The 19,120-nt window shown below is 36.6% G+C and overlaps 3 protein-coding genes across 4 annotated transcripts in view; all 3 read left to right on the plus strand.

Annotated features, from left to right (window-relative positions):
* The window catches only part of LOC106869814 (2-(3-amino-3-carboxypropyl)histidine synthase subunit 1), a 103,008-nt gene that overhangs the window by 46,732 nt on the left and 37,156 nt on the right, over positions 1 to 19,120 (plus strand). The gene's annotated exons all lie outside the window — the stretch shown is intronic.
* Positions 137 to 2,270, plus strand: LOC128248157 (neuropeptide FF receptor 2-like). The gene has a single exon (XM_052968959.2). The coding sequence runs from the start codon at positions 970 to 972 to the stop codon at positions 1,891 to 1,893; it is 924 nt and encodes a 307-aa protein (XP_052824919.1). The 5' UTR covers positions 137 to 969; the 3' UTR covers positions 1,894 to 2,270.
* On the plus strand, positions 13,064 to 14,852 carry LOC149134984 (neuropeptides capa receptor-like). The gene has a single exon (XM_089353646.1). The coding sequence runs from the start codon at positions 13,466 to 13,468 to the stop codon at positions 14,387 to 14,389; it is 924 nt and encodes a 307-aa protein (XP_089209772.1). The 5' UTR covers positions 13,064 to 13,465; the 3' UTR covers positions 14,390 to 14,852.

The following is a 19,120-nucleotide window of genomic DNA, read 5'->3' on the forward strand; positions in this document are numbered from 1 at the left end:
GGAGTCATAGTCTGTGATTTCCAGGTGTTTTAACATCAGACAAATTGATGAGAATATACTCTCTTATGCCTATAAATTGCAGCGGGCACCCAAACTAGAAAAATACATTGTGTATGTCTGTTTGATATTGTTTATATCCTTCAAGCTGCTTCTTATTCATATTTGAATAATAGTAATGATGACAACAATGACGATAAAGGAATTAATAATAGTAATATTAATAATAATAAAAGAGACTGAAACCTAAAAGCTACAAGCATGACTATTTCAAAAGAATGTGAATAAATAAGTATTATATTTGATAGAGAAATCTGATTTAGATATGAAGCCTGTTGTTTTAAGAGGAGGGTGTAAGTCAATATCATTGGCCCCAGTACTTGACTGGTACCTTATTCTCTCAATCATAAAGATTTAAAAGGCAAAGTTGACCTCAGCAAGGTTTGGGCTTAGAATGTAAAAAGTGTGAAGAAATAACTCAACAATTTTTATCCAGTACTATTTGTGCTTCTAGTATTCATCATTAAACAATGTAATTTTGTAAAATGTTCTTATCATTTAGGTTTCTTAATTTTGTACATATTTGAGTCGTGATGATTTACTTTCAATCTAATTAGTGAAATAAAACAGGATGTATATTAATCTGTTGATCTATATAAGCAATTTATCAGACAAAATATTACAAAACACTCTCTGATGATGCTATTTCACATTGTATTTGTATTTGTGTAAGAACTCAACTGCAGGCACAGAACAAGACAAATATCATCTCCAGTATACAAGTTTGGATTACAAACGGTGTTAATGCACTAATCAAGTTGCTTACCTACAAGTACATATCTGAAATTATTGCATCTCAAGTCTTTTATACAGATTTATACACATATATGAACATATGCACGTATATACATTTCAATAATTAACATATATATATTATACATCCTTTACTGGAAGCTACACATTTATTTCAACATGAATGCAACCCATTTGTCTGATCCTGTTTTGCTTTCAAGATTAGTTGTTTTTAGTATCATACCTTTTTTCCTAATTGTGGGACTTGTAGGTAACATATTTGTGGTATATATTTATGTACGCCAATCCAAGAAAAGCAATGTAGAAACATTCATCCTTCTACTAGCTGTCATTGATCTCATTGGATGTATCTTTGGAATGCCTCTGGAAATGGCTGAACTTTACCCAGCAATTCAATCAAAATATTTGTGTAGATTATACAAGTTTGTTATCTTCATCTGTTCTATCATGTCATCCCTCATTCTTCTTATAATTGCCATTGAAAGATTCAGAAGGATATGTCAACCATCTAGCATACAAATTACTCCAAAGCTGTGCATTTCTCTTATGATTTTCACAATCATTACAGCACTTGCATTTGTCCTGCCACCTGTTTTATACACTGATAGTGTTCCCGTTTCTCATGAACATATGATCTATATCATATGTAATAGTGACTTCAGAAGACCATTCCTCTGGTTATATGCTCTCATAGCATTGATTATTCACAGTATCGTTGTCCTCAGCATGACTGTACTTTATTCATTTGTTCGGAAAACGATCAAGAAGCATTTCAAGAAAAAAGAAACTAAAGAAGAAACTTCGGAACATGAACGAATCAATCGCACAAACATTGTGCTTATCTCAATTTCTGTTTTGTATTTTGTCAGTTTTTCACCAACTCTACTATTCTGTGTCTCGTATCCATTCTGCAAAGATTCTAACTTGTTGCAGATTTTGAAAGTAGTTTTATATCGTACTTGGATACTAAATTCATCCTTAAATCCCATGGTGTATGGATTCTGCAACAAAATATTTCGAAAAAGTTTTGTAAATATATTTACTCGGGATAAAACTGTCTTTGAAATGGAAGAGAAATTTTAGGATTTGGTTTATACCACATTTTCAACAAGGAGGAATACTTTCAAGTGACAGAAACATTTTCTTTGCTGACCATTTCCAACATTTTGTTTGTGTGTGTGTGTGTGTTATATTGAAAAGTTTGAGGTATTTTTAATGAAATAACTAATTTTTCCATTATTTTTCTGATCTTTGGAGAATTACATTTTCTTTCATAAAATTGGAAGGCTTTAATTTAAATATGAACATTTTAAGATATGCTGTTTTTATCCTTGACCCAGAGTCAATTCAAGATAGGTTATTATCAGAGAGGTCTATTCAAACACGTAAACAATCTCTCTATTACATACTTACTCTGGATTCCGTTGTTTTAAACTTTCTATAGGAACATAACTGTTTATGTAAGTTCTACTTTAAACAAAATTATTTCAATCCTATACTTTCTGACTTACGTGTTGAATTTGTATTTACAAAAATACTGAGAAAACAAACAAAATTTTTGGCATTGTTGTCATTGTCATCATCAGCATCTTCATCATCACTCTTGCATCCACTTTCCCATTTTTCAGCTTGTTGGTCAGGTCGTCTCCTGCACAGTACCATGCTATTCCTGTCTTTGTATCATCTTTCTAATCTCAGAACTTTTAGACTGGCCAATCTATGATATCTGCACTAATATGGACATGTTACATATGCACATTATATGTCCCTAACAATGCATTCACTTCTTTAGTACAATACATTTCTCAGATAAACGGTTTAAAAATAATCTACTGTGTTTTAGCAACTCTGAAACAATTTCAAAAATAATGACAACTTAAATTTCTTTTTCGATGTAAATGTTTGATATTCTTTGGTAAGCAGAAAATCTTCAGTATTGTGTTATACATACGTCATTAGCAATTTTCATATGTTTTTAAGAAATAAACCCTTCTAGAGTTACAATTAACGTTGTTCTCATTGTCTCACATTTCAACATTTTCTCATGTTTTTAGTACTTACAATGTATTGTAGTTTTGTGTGTGTGTGTGTGTGTGTGTGTGTGTGTGTGTGTTAATATGTTTGATATATTCAGTTTATGAAATGCATCCTATTGTCAAGCCTAGTAATTTTATGCTTTGGAGATTGTAGTTAATGGATGCGTTGAATTTTACATATTTTTTTTTTACTGTGTTTTTGTTGTTGTTTAGCTCAACATCACTCCTAAGTGAAAAGACCTATTTTCCAGCTCTTTAGGCTCAAATCCTGCCAAATCCTTCATTTTATCTAACCTTCCAGTGCTAGATAGAGTAAAGTAGCATTCCAGTACAGGGGAAATTGGCATCAGCTTACATCCACTCATCAAAACTGTTGGCCTTGTACCTAAATTAGAAATTATTATTATTGTTGTTAAGGTGTTGAGCTAGTAGAATCATGAGCATGCTGAGCAAAATGCTTGTGGCATTTCATCTGTTTTTACATGCTGAGTTTAACCCTTTCGTTACCAACCCAGCTGAAACCAGTTCTGGCTCTGAGTACAAATGTCTTGTTTTCATAAGTTTTGAATTAAAATCTTCCACCAAACGTTTGTCACAATTTATATTCCTAACACTGGCTGAATGATAAATAAGTTATTTTACTAAATTCTTTGTTATATTTAAAGTAATTGAAAGAAACACAGCATCTCAAAATAAATACAATAACAAAAGGGTTAAATTCCATTAAGGTCAGCTTTGTCTTTCATCCTTTGGAAGTTTATGAAATAAATGCCAGTCAAGCACTGTGGTCAATGTTAATAGTCTATCCTCCTTGACCAAAATTTCAGGCCATGTGCCTATAGTAGAAAGGTTTATTTCTGTTGTTTTTATTATTAAATTTGGCTTGCATTGTGTGTAGATATTATTTTCTTCTCTTTCTGAGACACATTTCATTCAAGCATTATTAAATTAATTTTTCTTTAAAAAAACTTGTAAAAATAACTTACTGTCTTGTAAGGAAAGCCTTCCTTTATGTGCAGGAAAAGAGAAAATCAACATGAAATAGATTTGTTTTTGTTTTAAAATCTCTAGAACATATGCCTATAGTTGCTGTTGTTTTTATTATTAAATTTGGCTTGCATTGTGTGTAGATGTTATTTTCTTCTCTTTTTGAGACAGGTTTCATTCAAGCATTATTAAATTAATTTTTCTTTAAAAAAACTTGTAAAAATAACCTACTATCATGTAATGAAAGCCTTCCTTTATGTGCAGAAACAGAGAAAAACAACATGAGATTTATTTTAAAATCTTCAGAAAATGTTTTTAAGCACACTACACTTTCACATCCAAAATGATTGCCAAACATACTTATGCTATGAGATTAAACACTGCAATAGCAACAAATAATGATAATAAATACCCTGATGCAATACCAGAGGCAGGCTCTCATGGCTTCTGATCTTAACTGATTGGAAGTGTTATCATGTACATGTTTTGTTTTACTTGCAGTTGATGTAGTTTAATTAGCTCCCTCCTCCAAAATTTCAAGCCCTGTATCTGTAGTAGAAAGGATTATTATTATTATTATTAGTATTAGTATTATTAGTATTATTATTATTAAAGCTGTGAGCTGGCAGAATTGTTGGTGTTCCAGACAGAATGCTTCTGATCTTAACTGATTGGAAGTGTTATCATATACATGTTTTGTTTTAGTATAAAAGATGGGCCGTGACAAATATTCTGCTCAATACCACAGATTTGCTTGTCAGTTGTTTGACTGTAACCGGTTGAGCATATTCCTTAGTGGCTGATGATTTGTGCAGCTCTGATCATGAGCAGAAATAGTTGGAGAGCACCATAGCTATTTGTTGGGAGGAATTCTTTGGGGTTTGAATAATTCACCTTTGGAGAAAGAAGAAAAGAAATTTCAGTGTTCAAAAGGGGAAAATGGATATTTAGCAGTTTAGTAAGCAATTAATATAAAAAATCATCCCAAACACTCAGATTTATAGTTTTGAAGATAGCAATATTAATCAAGGAACTTGATTCGTGCCTTAACGTCATTTATAATCCAAACTTGTATTCTGGAGATGATATTTGTTCTGTTTTAGTTGAGTTCTTACACAAATACAATTATGATGTGAAGTGAACATCCACAGAGAGCTATCAAAGTAATATGTCATAGTTTGTGTGGTATTCTACATATATATATTTACAGATTTATACGCATCCTGCTTTGTTTAACTTAGCAGATTCAACTTAGGATTAAAGCATCCCAACTTAAGTAGGAAGGGTGATTCAAAAACCTACAATTTCCTAATTTGTTACTATTAGTATTGCAGCTGTTCTTAGGTATTTCACTGTTCAGAACAAGGGCGATCTTATGGTACGAGTCCTAAATATCGGCCTTTTCCGTAACAAGTGTCTTCGGCGATCTTTACCAAAGATCGGCCTTTTCTGTAACACCTGCACGAACTTCACTACGGTGTTAGGGTTAGGGTTTTAGTGTCAGGGTTAGGGTTTTAGGGTTACGGTTAGTGTTTAGGGTTATGGTTACGGTTAGGGACAGAATTCCCTAACACAAAGCCTAAAACCCAAACCCTAATCCTAACCCTAAACCCTTCAAAATAAATCACACTCTCTGTATGTCTTTCGCTTTTATGACATCGTTTCCCTGTTTCTCTCCAACACTTTTTATGGAAAAGGCTGATCTTTGGTAAAGATCGCCGAAGACATTTTTTACAGAAAAGGCCGATATTTAGGACTCATACTGTAAGATCACCCAGAACAAGTGGTGTCCCTGATTGCACAATGGACTTCAATGATCACCTCATCAGTGAGTTGTAACTCTTGGCAATGGAGGGAGAGTGTTGTGAAAATCAGACAATGTTCCAGCAATATCTAGCTGCATGAGGGACAAATCACTTTGTTTAGATAGGTTACTGTATGGTCTGTATACATTTATATAGCAGGCTTGTTAGATGACCCTTTGACAGGTGGATACCAAAACTTGCAACAGTAGTGTTGACAAGGCAAGACTGAAACAAGGATGACCACATCTATAATTTTTGGTACATAACTTTTGCTCAAAGTAGATTTCAAGATTTTGGCCAAGATGTTCGCAAGGAATTTTGCACTTGTCTTCAATAGTCAGACTGATGATATGCAAACATGCAGTATCCTGAACATATCAATGCATTACAACATCCACCTCATGCAATACATCATAGAGAAAGTGGGTAATGAACATGGCGTAGGTGAGCTCTGATCAGTTCAGGTCAATTGCACCTTCTCTTCTGTATGCACTGACTCCTTAGCCATCTCTGTGGAAACTAGTGGCCTTAAGGTGCAGCACACATGAAGTAGGATGTAGAAGATCTGTAGTGAGAAAGGACCCAAACAAGGGTGATAATGCAGGACAATTGGAAGCATTCAATAGGGTCACCCACCAATATTTGGCAGCAATCCTCACAACAGCTAGCCTCAGTACATTCTTCAGGGGCTGGATTACAGCTGTGTGTAGCAATATTTTCTTAGTGGTTAAGGTGAATGGCTACCTCTCAGAGCCATTTAGTATTTTGGCAGTCAATCCTTCAAGGATGTCATCTTCCCTCTGTACATTGATTCTTTGTCACTGTTCTGGGAAATAGAGACGATGAGGCACATCCCACATGAAATGGGATGCAGGAGATTTGTCTGGTTTTGTTCAGATCTTCAGGTGTAAAAAAACTAGTAAAAGTGATGACCAGCATTGACAATTTCTTGCAGAAATGCGTTGTGATAATCGTTTTAGGGTTAATGAAATGAGTATTCATTGAGTACTGTGGTTAATGCAATCGACTTACCCCCTCCACCAAAATTTTAGGCCTTTTGCCTATAGTAGAAAGGATTATTATTATTATTATTATTATTAAGGTAGTGACCTGGAAGAATCATTAGCACCCTGTGCAAAACACTTGGTGTCATTTCATCTGTCATTATGTTTTGGGTTCAAATTCATCAAGGGGAAATTTGCATTTCATCCTTTCAGGAGCAATGAAATAAGCATCATTTGAGCACTGGGGTCAATGTAAGCCTGCCAGAAAGACTGCTGAGCAGCATTTCTTCTGGTTTTATGATCTGTGTTCAAATTCCACCAAGGTTAGTTTTACGTTTCATCATTTGAACTTCCATGAAATTAGTACCAGTTGAATGTTGGGTTTGATATAATTAACTTACCTCTCCTGCGATATTGCTATCTCTATGCCATAACCCAGTCGTTATGTATTTCAGAATTTCATTCACATTTTTCATTTCTTGGTTCAGTTTCCACCGATCAACTATTTTATGGTTGCAAATAATGTTGCTATCGTTCTCCTGTAGCCTGGCCTTTATTCTGTCATAGATTGCCTTTTGCCCATCTGTCATGTCACCATTAGTTTTATTGTCATCTTCCAGACCATCTATATGCCTCTCATCGAGCAAGATATCACTGTTCCTTTCCTGTGGTTTATTAGATATCTCACATCTGTTTTCCGCTATGAGATTACTTTTATCAGTGAGAACTGTATTTTCATCCTTTCCTCTGATGTTATTTTCCAATACCCGTCTTTTGATAGCATTGAGCTCTACTTCTGTGAACTAACGATTTTTTTCTTATTGCTCTAGCTTGATCACATAATCTCTCTTCCGTGAGTTGAAACAATTCGCTTTCTCTCCGTTGATCATACATACGTTATCAGTATCCCCTAATACGAACACCATTTTCATCTACAGGGTTGTTCAGGTAGTAACACTCCATGACCACAGCATTGACTTGTTTGTTCCATCTACTATTATTTATTATTATTATTATTCAGTAGTTTTATTTTTATAACGTGCTTTCACTTCACTACCAAGCGCAGCTCTGTGTGCCTTGGGTATGTGCTGTGGTTTGCTGTGATGCTCTTATGGTTACTGTATTGAAAGTGTTTTGCATAGAATGTGTGCAGTACCCAGTAGTGCAATTTTCTGTATGTTATACATATTTGTAAGTCCTGGTGTTTTTGTTATGTATTTGTCTGAATATTTTTTTATTATACCTAAGGCGCCTACTATGGTAGGAATTGTTTCTGTTTTTAGATTCCACATTCAAGTTACCTCTATTTCCACGTCTTTGTATTTTGAAAGTTTTTCCATTTCTTTTAGGGAAACGTTGTCATCTGCTGGTATTGATACATCAATTAGAAAGCATTTTCTTCTTCTTTTCCTTCTTTTTTTTCTTCTTCCTTTTTTTTCCTTCTTTTTTCTCATTATTATTATTATTATTATTATTGTTATTGTTATTGTTATTATTGTTATTATTATTTGAATGTAATGAAGGAGAGAGAATAGTGGCTGAAGGCTCAGCAGGGAGATGATTGGTAGAAATAATGTGAGCAAAGAAGATAATAAAGAATAGAAGTGATCTGTGTGTCTAGGGACAAGGAGGTAAGTATACAAGTGTGGGTGTAATATGTGCCTATTCTGCTCTTGAATGTTTTCAGCTGTCACGTAGTACCATAGATAGTAGAATGATTGTTTTGTGGAAGTAGAACACTTCTATTTGGTTGGCTCCTAATGGACTGTCCCACAATATAAATGAACATGCACAGAGAGTGTAAGGGAGAGTTGGTGAGCCGTGTAAAACCCAGAGTTGCATATTGTCGAGTGTAATTACAAGTATTGTGTATCTTGAGTAGAATGATTATTATTATTATTATCATTATTATTATTATTATTAGTAGTAGTAGTAGTAGTAGTAGTAGTAGTAGTAGTAGTAGTAGTAGTAGTAAGGCAGCAAGCTGGCAGAATCATTTAGCACGTTGGATGTAGTGCTTAGTGGTATTTCACCTGTCACTGCATTCTGAGTTCAAATTCCATCATGGTTTACTTTGCCTTCAATCCTTTCGGGGTCAATAAATTAAGTACCAGTTGTATACTGGATTTGATGTAATTGACTTGTCCCCTCCCACCAAATTTCAATTGAAATGAATTTGCAACAAATTGAAAGGTGGCAGCCAAACAGAAAAGATCCTGCAAATATTTTTTACTGACCATTATTAATGTGGTTTCCCTTGTGTGGGTTCTGAGCAGCTCTACTGCTCCTTAGCTCACTCCATAAACACAAAGTGGCCAGAGATAGTGAGCTTGGCAGATGTGGAAGATGCACTGAAAGAAATAATGCCAGACATCTTTCATATTTCAAAGGCTAAACAGTTTGCAGGCATTTCACTGCTCTTTAAATTTGAAGCTCTGGCCGCCAAACACTCCATGGTTTCCTGTCGGATTGAAGAATATATGCTTCATCCATCCTATTTAAGGAGGGTGGTGCGCATAAAGATAGTTGCGATACCACCAGAGGTAAACCTGTGGTGGATTCTCGCAGCGATCATTTTGGAAGGGAGCAACAGCCTCATGGAGGTCAAAAGGACACGACATGAAAATTGGTCTGGGACCATTGTGGAGGTACTCTTCCACATTTAACCAGAAGCTATTCCCAAGAAAACCAGACCTCATTCACTTCCCAAGAGTGGAAGAATTACATGTTACAGTGGAGGGTAGAAGGTTACGGTGCCACCTGTTTGATATGACAGAAGACAAGGAACCATGGTTGTCCCTTACTGCCAACACCAGGTCCTCAAAAGCCTCAACAAGAACGACCAGTAACAAAAGCAGCACCAATCCTAGTAACAACAGCATCATCAACAACATAAGTTACAGCAGCGACACCAGCAACTTCAGCAGCACCAGCAACATCAACAACACCAAGAACTGATGCACCAGCTTTACTCGCCTTAACAGCAGAAGAGACAACATATAAGAACACACTCAACACCCAGGCTCCCTCAATGAAGCTCTCCATCTACTTCAACCCCATTGACCTACTCCCTGATTCCACTGACTCAGATTCATTGACAACACAGCGAAAATGAGGGGAAACCATAAAAACTAAAAATAACAGAAAGGAATCACAAAAATGCATCAAGTCCCACATCAACACACACATCAAAAAACATAGAAAATACACCGACAACTACCACAGACACACCTACAACATCACTAACCTCTCCAGCACAACAATAAAAAAAGTACCGCTAACACTACCCCAACTGCCACAACTGACCGAAAGAAAGCACTCCCAACAGCAACAAACAACCACACAAACACCAAACTTTGAGCTGGTGAGGAAGTCCAATTGATGGACTTCTTATCATGAAGGAAGGATGTTGAGAGAGAGGGTGTGATCTTTGGCACTAGCACCTTTCAAGTGCCAGAAAGATTGGTGTTGGTGCGGATGCCTATAGAGGTGTATAAACTCATCAGGATGAGCTTCCTGCAAGACGTGGGTACCTCTAATGTAAAGGGGGAGTAGCAGTGCTGTTTAGGAAAACTCTGAATCTCAAGGTATGGACAATCTTCCTGGACCCCCAGAAAGTAAGTTGCTGGTGCTTACAGACTAGTTGCTGTATACGCCCCATTTGGGACTGGGCAGCCAGATTTCTTCAGCCGTTTGGAGGTTTTCCTTGAGATGTCTTACTCTTTAGTTCTAGTGCGCAATTGAAACGCTATTTTGGATGCACACCTGGATAGGGTGGGAATAGCTGATAGGAAAGGGGGCTGCAAAAATTGACCTAGATTGGCTCCATTGGCAAAGCCCTGGGTACTGGAAGCTGAATGCATCTTTCCTAGTGTCAAGCATTCAGAAACCAGGTTAGCAAGCTAGTCCATGAAATGGGCCCAGGTGGCAGAGGTGCAACATGGCAACAAAGCCAGAATTTGGCCTTGTTTGAGCCAGGACAGGTATATTCTACATGAGTCCAAGAAGACAAGTATGGAATTTCAACAGCGTTTCGTTAAACAGTGTTGGGGATGGAGGTGGATTTCGCCTCCTACTTCAGCGGCATGCCACGGCTTTCAGCCAGGGATGCAGAGTTCTGCAGAATTTCGATAACAGCCAAAGACATACGGGACATGATGAAGGCCTGCACAAGAGAGAAGTCTTCAGGGTTTGATGGTCTTCATATGCCAGGCTTGTTCAGTGATCTCTTAGCAGATGTCTCTCATAACTGGCAACAGAACAGGAGATGATGTGGTGGTGCTGCTGACAAAGGATTCAAATAAAGGGGATCAATTAGATAATTTTAGGGCTATAACTCTGCTAAATGCAGATTATAAAATTTTGGCAAAGGTGTTAGGCAAGAGGTTACCGCTTGTCGTCAGTTGGTTGGTAACGCACAGGCATGCGCTATTCCAAACAGATCTATTCCTGACAACCTCCATTTCGTGTGCTACATGATAGAGAGAGTAGGGAAGAACCCTGGTATGGGTGGGGCTCCGATCAATTTGGATCAATCAAAAGCTTTTGACAGGGTCGACCATCTATACTTGGAGGCTGTTCTCGATGTAGGCCAACTTCAGTCCGATTTTCAGAGGCTGGATCACTGCAATGTATAGTGGCATCACTTGAGTGGTCTTTCGAAATTGTTCAGCATCACTTGCTCAGTACGTCAAGTATGCACACTCTTTCCCACAAATGGGCAGAGAGGTACCTGTCCCTGAAAACTCGGGCAGATGTGGTGAATGTGCACATTGCTTCCGTCATCTTCTACCGCCTGACTGTCATCCCTTGCCCTGCTTCGTGGCTGACCAAGGTGGAATGCTTGCTCTTTTGCTTTCTGTGGAAGAGTCGTGTTCCACTCGTCAGATGGTCCATCTACTGTCAACAGCCACTGAGTGGAGGACTGGGCATGCCATAGCTAATGATGTGCTGACATGTGCTGAGGCTACAGCATCTCCAGCACTTTCTTTATGGTGAACAGGTGTGATCACTGTTTGTCAAGCAGGATTTTCTGCATCTCATCTCATTCACAGAGCTACAGTCATGTATCAAGCATAGACCAAGAAAGGTAGCTTGGCACCTGGAGTTTTGGCAAGAACTCACAACTTTTTGCCAGTCAGGCAACATGGTTTGTGAAAGTACTACCATGGAGTTCTATAGGGGATTAGTGGTGGGCAGGAGTGACAATGTCCTCAGGGAAACTCAGGGTATCAGGAGGGATCAATTAACTGGTCTTTTCTGGAAGACTTTCAGGCCAGGGCCTGTGGATAACTTCCAGAAATCCGTAGCCTGCCAGTGCTATTGGGGAGCTCTGCTGATTTGAGACAAGCTCTACAAACACAGAATTACTGTCAGACACACCTGTCCGAGGTGTAGGCAGGGGAACAAAGCCGTCCTGCACGCTCTCATCCAGTGTCCGTGTATTACTGATTTGTGGAGGTTTGTCGAACTGCTGTTATCATGTGTAGGATGGATCTGGTTATCAGCCAAGTCCATCATGAAGATCACCCCGCTTTCTTTTGGCCAGGAAGGAAAGGCAGTTTTCCTCAGTCTGGTGGCTATGGCGAAGGAATTAGTGTGGTGGATGAGATTGAAAGGTCTGAAGACAGTTACTTTCCTCTTTGGCCAAGCCTTCATTGACCATTTCAAGTTCCACTTGAAAAGAAAAGTGAGAGTAGAGAAGGAAGTTCTGTCCCCCTCTCCCCAGTAAATTTGTTGAAAGGTGGGTGCGTGTGGCAAGGATGGCCTGTGTAAATGGGCCTACTCTGAACTTTCATTCATAAACCAGAGGATGTAAAGAGGAGAGACGCGTCGACTGAGGTGCGTCTGGCAGATGGGATAACCAGAACGTGTGAGGTTCCCTGGTTGTCCCTGTGAGGAACTCTCTGCTTTTGGTGAATTTTATTGTATACTTCTATTGTTAATTGTCATCATTTTATCGTTTACTTGATTGTTGTGTTAAACCCCACATGTCTCCAGATTTGTATTGTCCCTATTTGTTTTGTGTTCGGCCCCTTGTGGCCAATAAAGAAACGATTATTACCTCTGCCTTTGCAAAAGCAGAGGTATTGTTTTCAGTCGTGTTTGTAGTTTGTCCATGGACAAGATATCCCAACAACTGCTGTTGCAAGTTTTGTTATTCGCCTGTTAAAAGGTCATCTAACAAGTCTGACATATAAATGTATATAGACCATACGGCTACATAGTGCTGCATATATCTCCCTGAATGTTGTCTGCTTTTCATGACACTCCGACTCCATTGTCAAGAGTCACAGCTGGCTAATAAGGTAGACATTGAAGTCCATTGTGCAATCAGGGACACCACTTCTACTGAACAATGAAGTACCAAAAAACAGCTGCAATATGAATTATAACAAATTAGGAAAATGTAAGTGTTTGAATCATCCTTCCTACGTAAATTTTCTAAATTTGCCCAATATCGTCATCTGTAATCTTAAATTAAATCATAAACTAAACAAAACAGGATGTATACTAATCTGTAAATGTATATAATTGGAATACCACACAACCTATTGCATTTGACTTTCATCATTCACTCTGGATGTTTACTTCACATTGTAGTTGTATTTGCATAAAGACTTAACTAAAACAACTCCAGTATACAAGTTTGGATTACAAATAATGTTAAGACAATAATCATGTTGCTTACCTACAAGTACATTCTGTGAAATTGTTGCATACATATTTATATATATAAATGAACACACATCATATATGCATATCAGCTATCAACATATTTACATAATTCTTACTAAACTAGAAACTACACACTTGTTTCAACATGAATGCAACCCATTTGTCTGATCCTGTTTTGCTTTCAAGATTAGTTGTTTTTAGTATCATACCTTTCTTCCTAATTGTAGGACTCATAGGTAACACGTTTGTGGTATATATTTATGTACGCCAATCCCAGAAAAGCAATGTAGAAACATTCATCTTTGTACTAGCTGTCATTGATCTCATTGGATGTATCTTTGGAATGCCTCTGGAAATGGCTGAACTTTACCCTGCAATTCAATCAAATTATTTGTGCAAATTTTACAAGTTTATTGTCTTCATCTGTTCTACTATTTCATCCTTTATTCTTTTTACCATTGCCATTGAAAGGTTCACAAAAATATGTTGTCCACTTAGTAAACAAATTACTCCAAAACTACGCAATTCTCTTATTATTTTCATCATTGTATTATCAGTTGTATTGGTACTACCACCTGTTCTCTACACTGAGGGTGTTCCCATTTTTCATGAAAACAAAATATTTATGGAATGTGAGAATGTCTTAAGGGGATCATTTCTTTGGTCATATGCTCTCATGGCATTAATTGTTTACAGTATTCTTGTCCTCAGCACGACTGTACTTTATTCATTTGTTCGGAAGACTATTAATCAGCATTTGAAGAAAAAGCAAAGTAAAGAAGAATCTTCTCAACAAGAGCGAATCAATCTCATAAACATTGTACTTGTCATAATCTCTATTTTGTTTTTTGTGAGTTTTACACCTCTCCTGCTTTTCTTGATCGTATATCCATACTGCAAAGATTCTAACTTATCACAGATTTTGAAAGTAGTTTTACTCCGAACTTGGATACTAAGTTCATCGTTAAATCCCATAGTATATGGATTTTGTAACAAAATATTCCTCAAAAGTTTTGTAAATATATTTACTAGGAGTAAAATTGTCTTTGAAATGGAGGAGAAATTTTAGAATTTGGTTTACACCACACTTACAACAGAGGGGAATACTTTCAAGTACCAGAGACAGCCATTTTACTAACCATTTCTAACAAAATACACTGTTTTTTCTTTGTGATTTTTGTGCAATATTGAAAATAGTTCAAAGTTTGAGCTATTATTTTTCTTATGTTTGGACATAATCAAATTTTCTTTCATAAAATTGGAATGTTTAAATTTAAATCTGAACCTTTTAAAATATGTTGCTTTGATCCTTGACCCAGAGTCAATCTAAGGTAAGTTAGTATCAGAAAAGTCTATTTGAACACTTAAACAATTTCTCTATTCTATATTTGTTTTAGTTTCTTTTGTTATTTTATACCATCCATGGAACATAACTGTTTGTGTAAGTTCTACTTTAAACTCAAAACCATTTGGATCCTACAGTTTCCATATTACATATGAAATATTCATTAAAAGAGAACTGAAAAGAAAAACTAAATTGTTGCTGTTGTTATTGCCACTGTAATCATCATCATCAAATTAATCATCATCATCATCATCATCATCATCACCATCATCATCATCATCATCATCATCATCATCATCATCATCATCATCATCATCATCATCATCATCATCACCATCACCACCACCATCATCATCATTATCATCATTGTGATCAGCATATGAGAAATCTAAGTTGTTATTGGTTTTGAAATTGTTTCTGAATTGCTGAAAATCATTTTCATACCAGTGAAGTCGTGAAAGAAGTGTCTTCCTATGTTTGATATATTGACTTTATGGAATGAATCCTGTTTGTAAATATGCTGAGCCTTGTAATGTTAAGTTTTTGGAGATTGTATTTAAAGGATGGCTGGAATTTCTCGTATTTGTTTTGCTGTGGTTTTTTGTTGTTTATCCTCACATCACTGCTAATTGAGAAGACATTTTTTTTCCCTGCTCTTTAGGATCTGATTTTATTTTCTCCTAAGGTGAACGTTCCAGTTTTGATAAAATTATTATTAAGGTGGTGTGCTGGTAGATTCATTAGCATGCTGGGTGAAAATGCTAATTTCAAATTCCGTCAGGGTCAACTTTGCCTTTCATCCTTTTGCAGTTGATGTAGTTTAATTAGCCCCCTCCTCCAAAATTTTAAGCCCTGTGCCTATAGTAGAAACGATTACTATTATTATTATTATTATTATTATTATTATTATTATTATTATTATTATTATTAATATGGGTGACTGTTGGAAGAATGGCCAGTATAAACGGACCAATTCTGAGAATACACTTGTAGAAAGAAAAAAAAAGGTAATGTAAAAGGAGAAAGGGCTCTATACCCCTTTCTTATTTTTTCTGACCATGCTCCCGTGGTTTTATGGGTTTTTCCACGTGTAACCTTTCCTTTTTCGAAGCGCCTCTCCCTTTGGGAGTTCTATTTATTTATTTATCTATTTATATATTTATTTATTATATCTTTCTCCGTTTTCTTCCTCTGTTTAGACGAACTTTCCTACCTTTTCGGACAAAACCTTTTGTCTGTCATTAAATTCTCATTTCAAATTCTGCAGAGCTCAGCTTTGGCTTTCATGCTTTGAAAGTCAATAAAATAAGTACCACTTGGGCACTGGGGTCAATGCAATTGACTAACTCCTCCCCACCAAATTTCAGGCCTTTTGCCTATAATAGAAAGGATCATCATCTTTGTTGTTCATGTTGTTGTTATAAATGTAATGGAGCTCTTCAATCGTATTATTCTTACTCCAGGGATGAACACAATGACAGTCTCATGAGAATTTCCATCAGATATACAAAACCTTTTCATTAATAATCATTCATTCATCACCTTTTATTATTATACAACTCACATTACTTTACAAACCTCTATTGCTGACATGTAAATAGCACCCATCCTAGTGGCACATAAAGAGTACCCATTACACTCTAGAAGTGGTTGGCATTAGGAAAGGCATCCAGCCATAGAACCCACACCAAATCAGACTGGAACTTGATGCTGCCCACCAAGCTTACCAGTTTCAGCCAAATCATATAACCTATGCCAGCATGCAAAGTAGACATGAAATGATTATTATTATTATTATTATTGTTCAGTAGTTTTATTTTTATAACGTGCTTTCACTTCACTACCAAGCGCAGCTCTGTGTGCCTTGGGTATGTGCTGTGGTTTGCTGTGATGCTCTTATGGTTACTGTATTGAAAGTGTTTTGCGTAGAATGTGTGCAGTGCCCAGTAGTGCAATTTTCTGTATGTTATATATATTTGTAAGTCCTGGTGTTTTTGTTATGTATTTGTCTGAATATTTTTTTATTATACCTAAGGTACCTACTATGATAGGAATTGTTTCTGTTTTGAGATTCCACATTCGAGTTATCTCTATTTCCAGGTCTTTGTATTTTGAAAGTTTTTCCATTTCTTTTAGAGAAACGTTGTCATCTGCTGGTATTGATACATCAATTAGAAAGCATTTTTTTTCTTCATGATCTTTGACAACTATATCTGGTCTATTTGCCTTAATTTCTCTATCTGTGTGTATTGACATATCCCAGAGTATGGTTGCTTTCTCGTTTTCTGTGACCTTTTCCCTTTTCTGGCATGTGTTTATACCATCTTTTTTCTGTTGTTATTCCATAGTGTTGGCATAGCTTCCAGTGTATATAGGTCCCAGCTCTGTCATGTCTGTGAATATATTCCTTCTTAGCCAGGACTGGGCAGCCAGAAATAATATGATTTATTGTTTCTTTTCATTATGTGTTTTTGGTAATTTCTGGTGGGGAGGCTTTGGTCTTGTGCAGCAATTAAAAATCCTTCAGTCTCTGCTTTGAGTCCTGAGCTTCTCAACCATTGCTGCGATTTTTCTCTGTCTATTTCTTTCGCATTTAGTTTAGCCCAGTATTTACCATGTAGGGGCTTTTCTTGCCATCGTTTTATCATGGTCCGTTGCTGTTCTAGTTTTAGTTTGGATTTCATTTGTTTTATAGTTTTTGTTGTTTCTTCTTCTTCTTCTTCTTCTTCTTCTTTTTCTTCTTCTTCTTCTTCTTCTTCTTCTTCTTCTTCTTCTTCTTCTTCTTCTTCTTCTTCTTCTTCGTATTTGTTAGGTAGATTGATTTCTTGTTTGTATTTGTCAGCTTCCTTAAATACTGAAAACAGTTTTTTGTTTTGCTCGTGTTTTGTGGCTATTTGTATTAGTTTCCCTTGCTTCTGGAGTAGGTATTTTTGCAATCCTATGGTGGTTATTTTATAATAGTTTTCTAGCTGTATAAGACCCCTGCCACCTTCTGTGCGTTGTATATATAGCCTTTCTATGTCAGATTTTGGGTGGTGCATCCTATATCCTGTCATTATTTTTCTTGTTTTCCTGTCTATTTTACATAGTTCGTTTAGTGTCCAGTTAAGGATGTTGTAGCTGTAGCTTATAACTGGGACAGCTAAAGTGTTGATACCCATTATCTTGTTTTTAGCATTGAGCTCTGTTTTTAGTATTGATCTAACTCATCTATAGTACTCTTTCTTTATTTTTTCTTTCATTTGTGTGTGTTGTATCCTATCTAGTTCATTGACTCCTAAATACTTGTATGGTTGGTTTTCGTCTAGTTCTCTTATTTCATTGGCTTTATCTAGTGTTATATTGCTGCTTTTAACTAATTTTCCTCTTTTCAGGGTTGCTTTGGCACATTTTTCTAATCCAAATTTCATATCTATTTCCTTGGTAAAGCCGTGTACTGTCTGTAGTAGTGTTTCTAGCTCTTTGTCGTTTTTAGCATATAATTTTAGGTCATCCATATATAGAAGGTGGCTGACTGTTTTTCCGTAGCATTTGTAACCGCATCCAGTTCTATTTAGCAATTCTGTTAAAGGTGTGAGTGTCAGGCAGAACAGGAGTGGAGAGAGCGTGTCTCCCTGGAATATTCCTCTTCTAATGGGGATGGCTTTCATTTTCACAAGTCCCTCTTTTGTTTCGAGCTGTAGCACTGTCTGCCATTTGTTCATTGAGTGCCTTATGTATTTTATAATAATTGGTGCCACCTTGTTTATGGCTAGCGCTTCCAGAATCCACGTGTGGGGAACACTGTCGAAGGCCTTTTGGTAGTCCACCCAGGCCATACTGAGAAAGCAACCATACTCTGGGATATGCCAATACACACAGATGGAGATATTAAGGCAAATAGACCAGATATAGTTGTCAAAGATCATGAAGAAAAAAAACGCTTTCTAATTGATGTATCAATACCAGCAGATGACAACGTTTCCCTAAAAGAAGTGGAAAAACTTTCAAAATACAAAGACCTGGAAATAGAGGTAACTCGAATGTGGAATCTAAAAACAGAAACAATTCCTATCATAGTAGGTGCCTTAGGTATAATAAAAAAATATTCAGACAAATACATAACAAAAACACCAGGACTTACAAATATATATAACATACAGAAAATTGCACTACTGGGCCTTATGGTGTGGATCAATAATAAGGACGTGTATCACATGGTTTCCCATTCCCAGATTTTAGAAAGTCTTGAGTTGGTACAGATGTCTGGTGACATCTTAAATTGTATCAGGAGATCAATAAAGAAGTAGAATACAGAGTTGACATCATCATGTGGACAATTGTTGAAAGGTAGTTGCTTCCATCTGCTGAGTACCCCTCAACAATATAGGCACAATGTGGACCTGCCTCTCCAGTTGGCCAGTTGCTAGCTTATTGACCTTCCTAGGTTGATTTTTGTCTCCATTTACCACCTTG

Source organism: Octopus bimaculoides, chromosome 6 (genome assembly GCF_046866305.1).
Source record: "Octopus bimaculoides isolate indiv1 chromosome 6, ASM4686630v1, whole genome shotgun sequence".
Classification (NCBI taxonomy): Eukaryota; Metazoa; Mollusca; class Cephalopoda; order Octopoda; family Octopodidae; genus Octopus; species Octopus bimaculoides.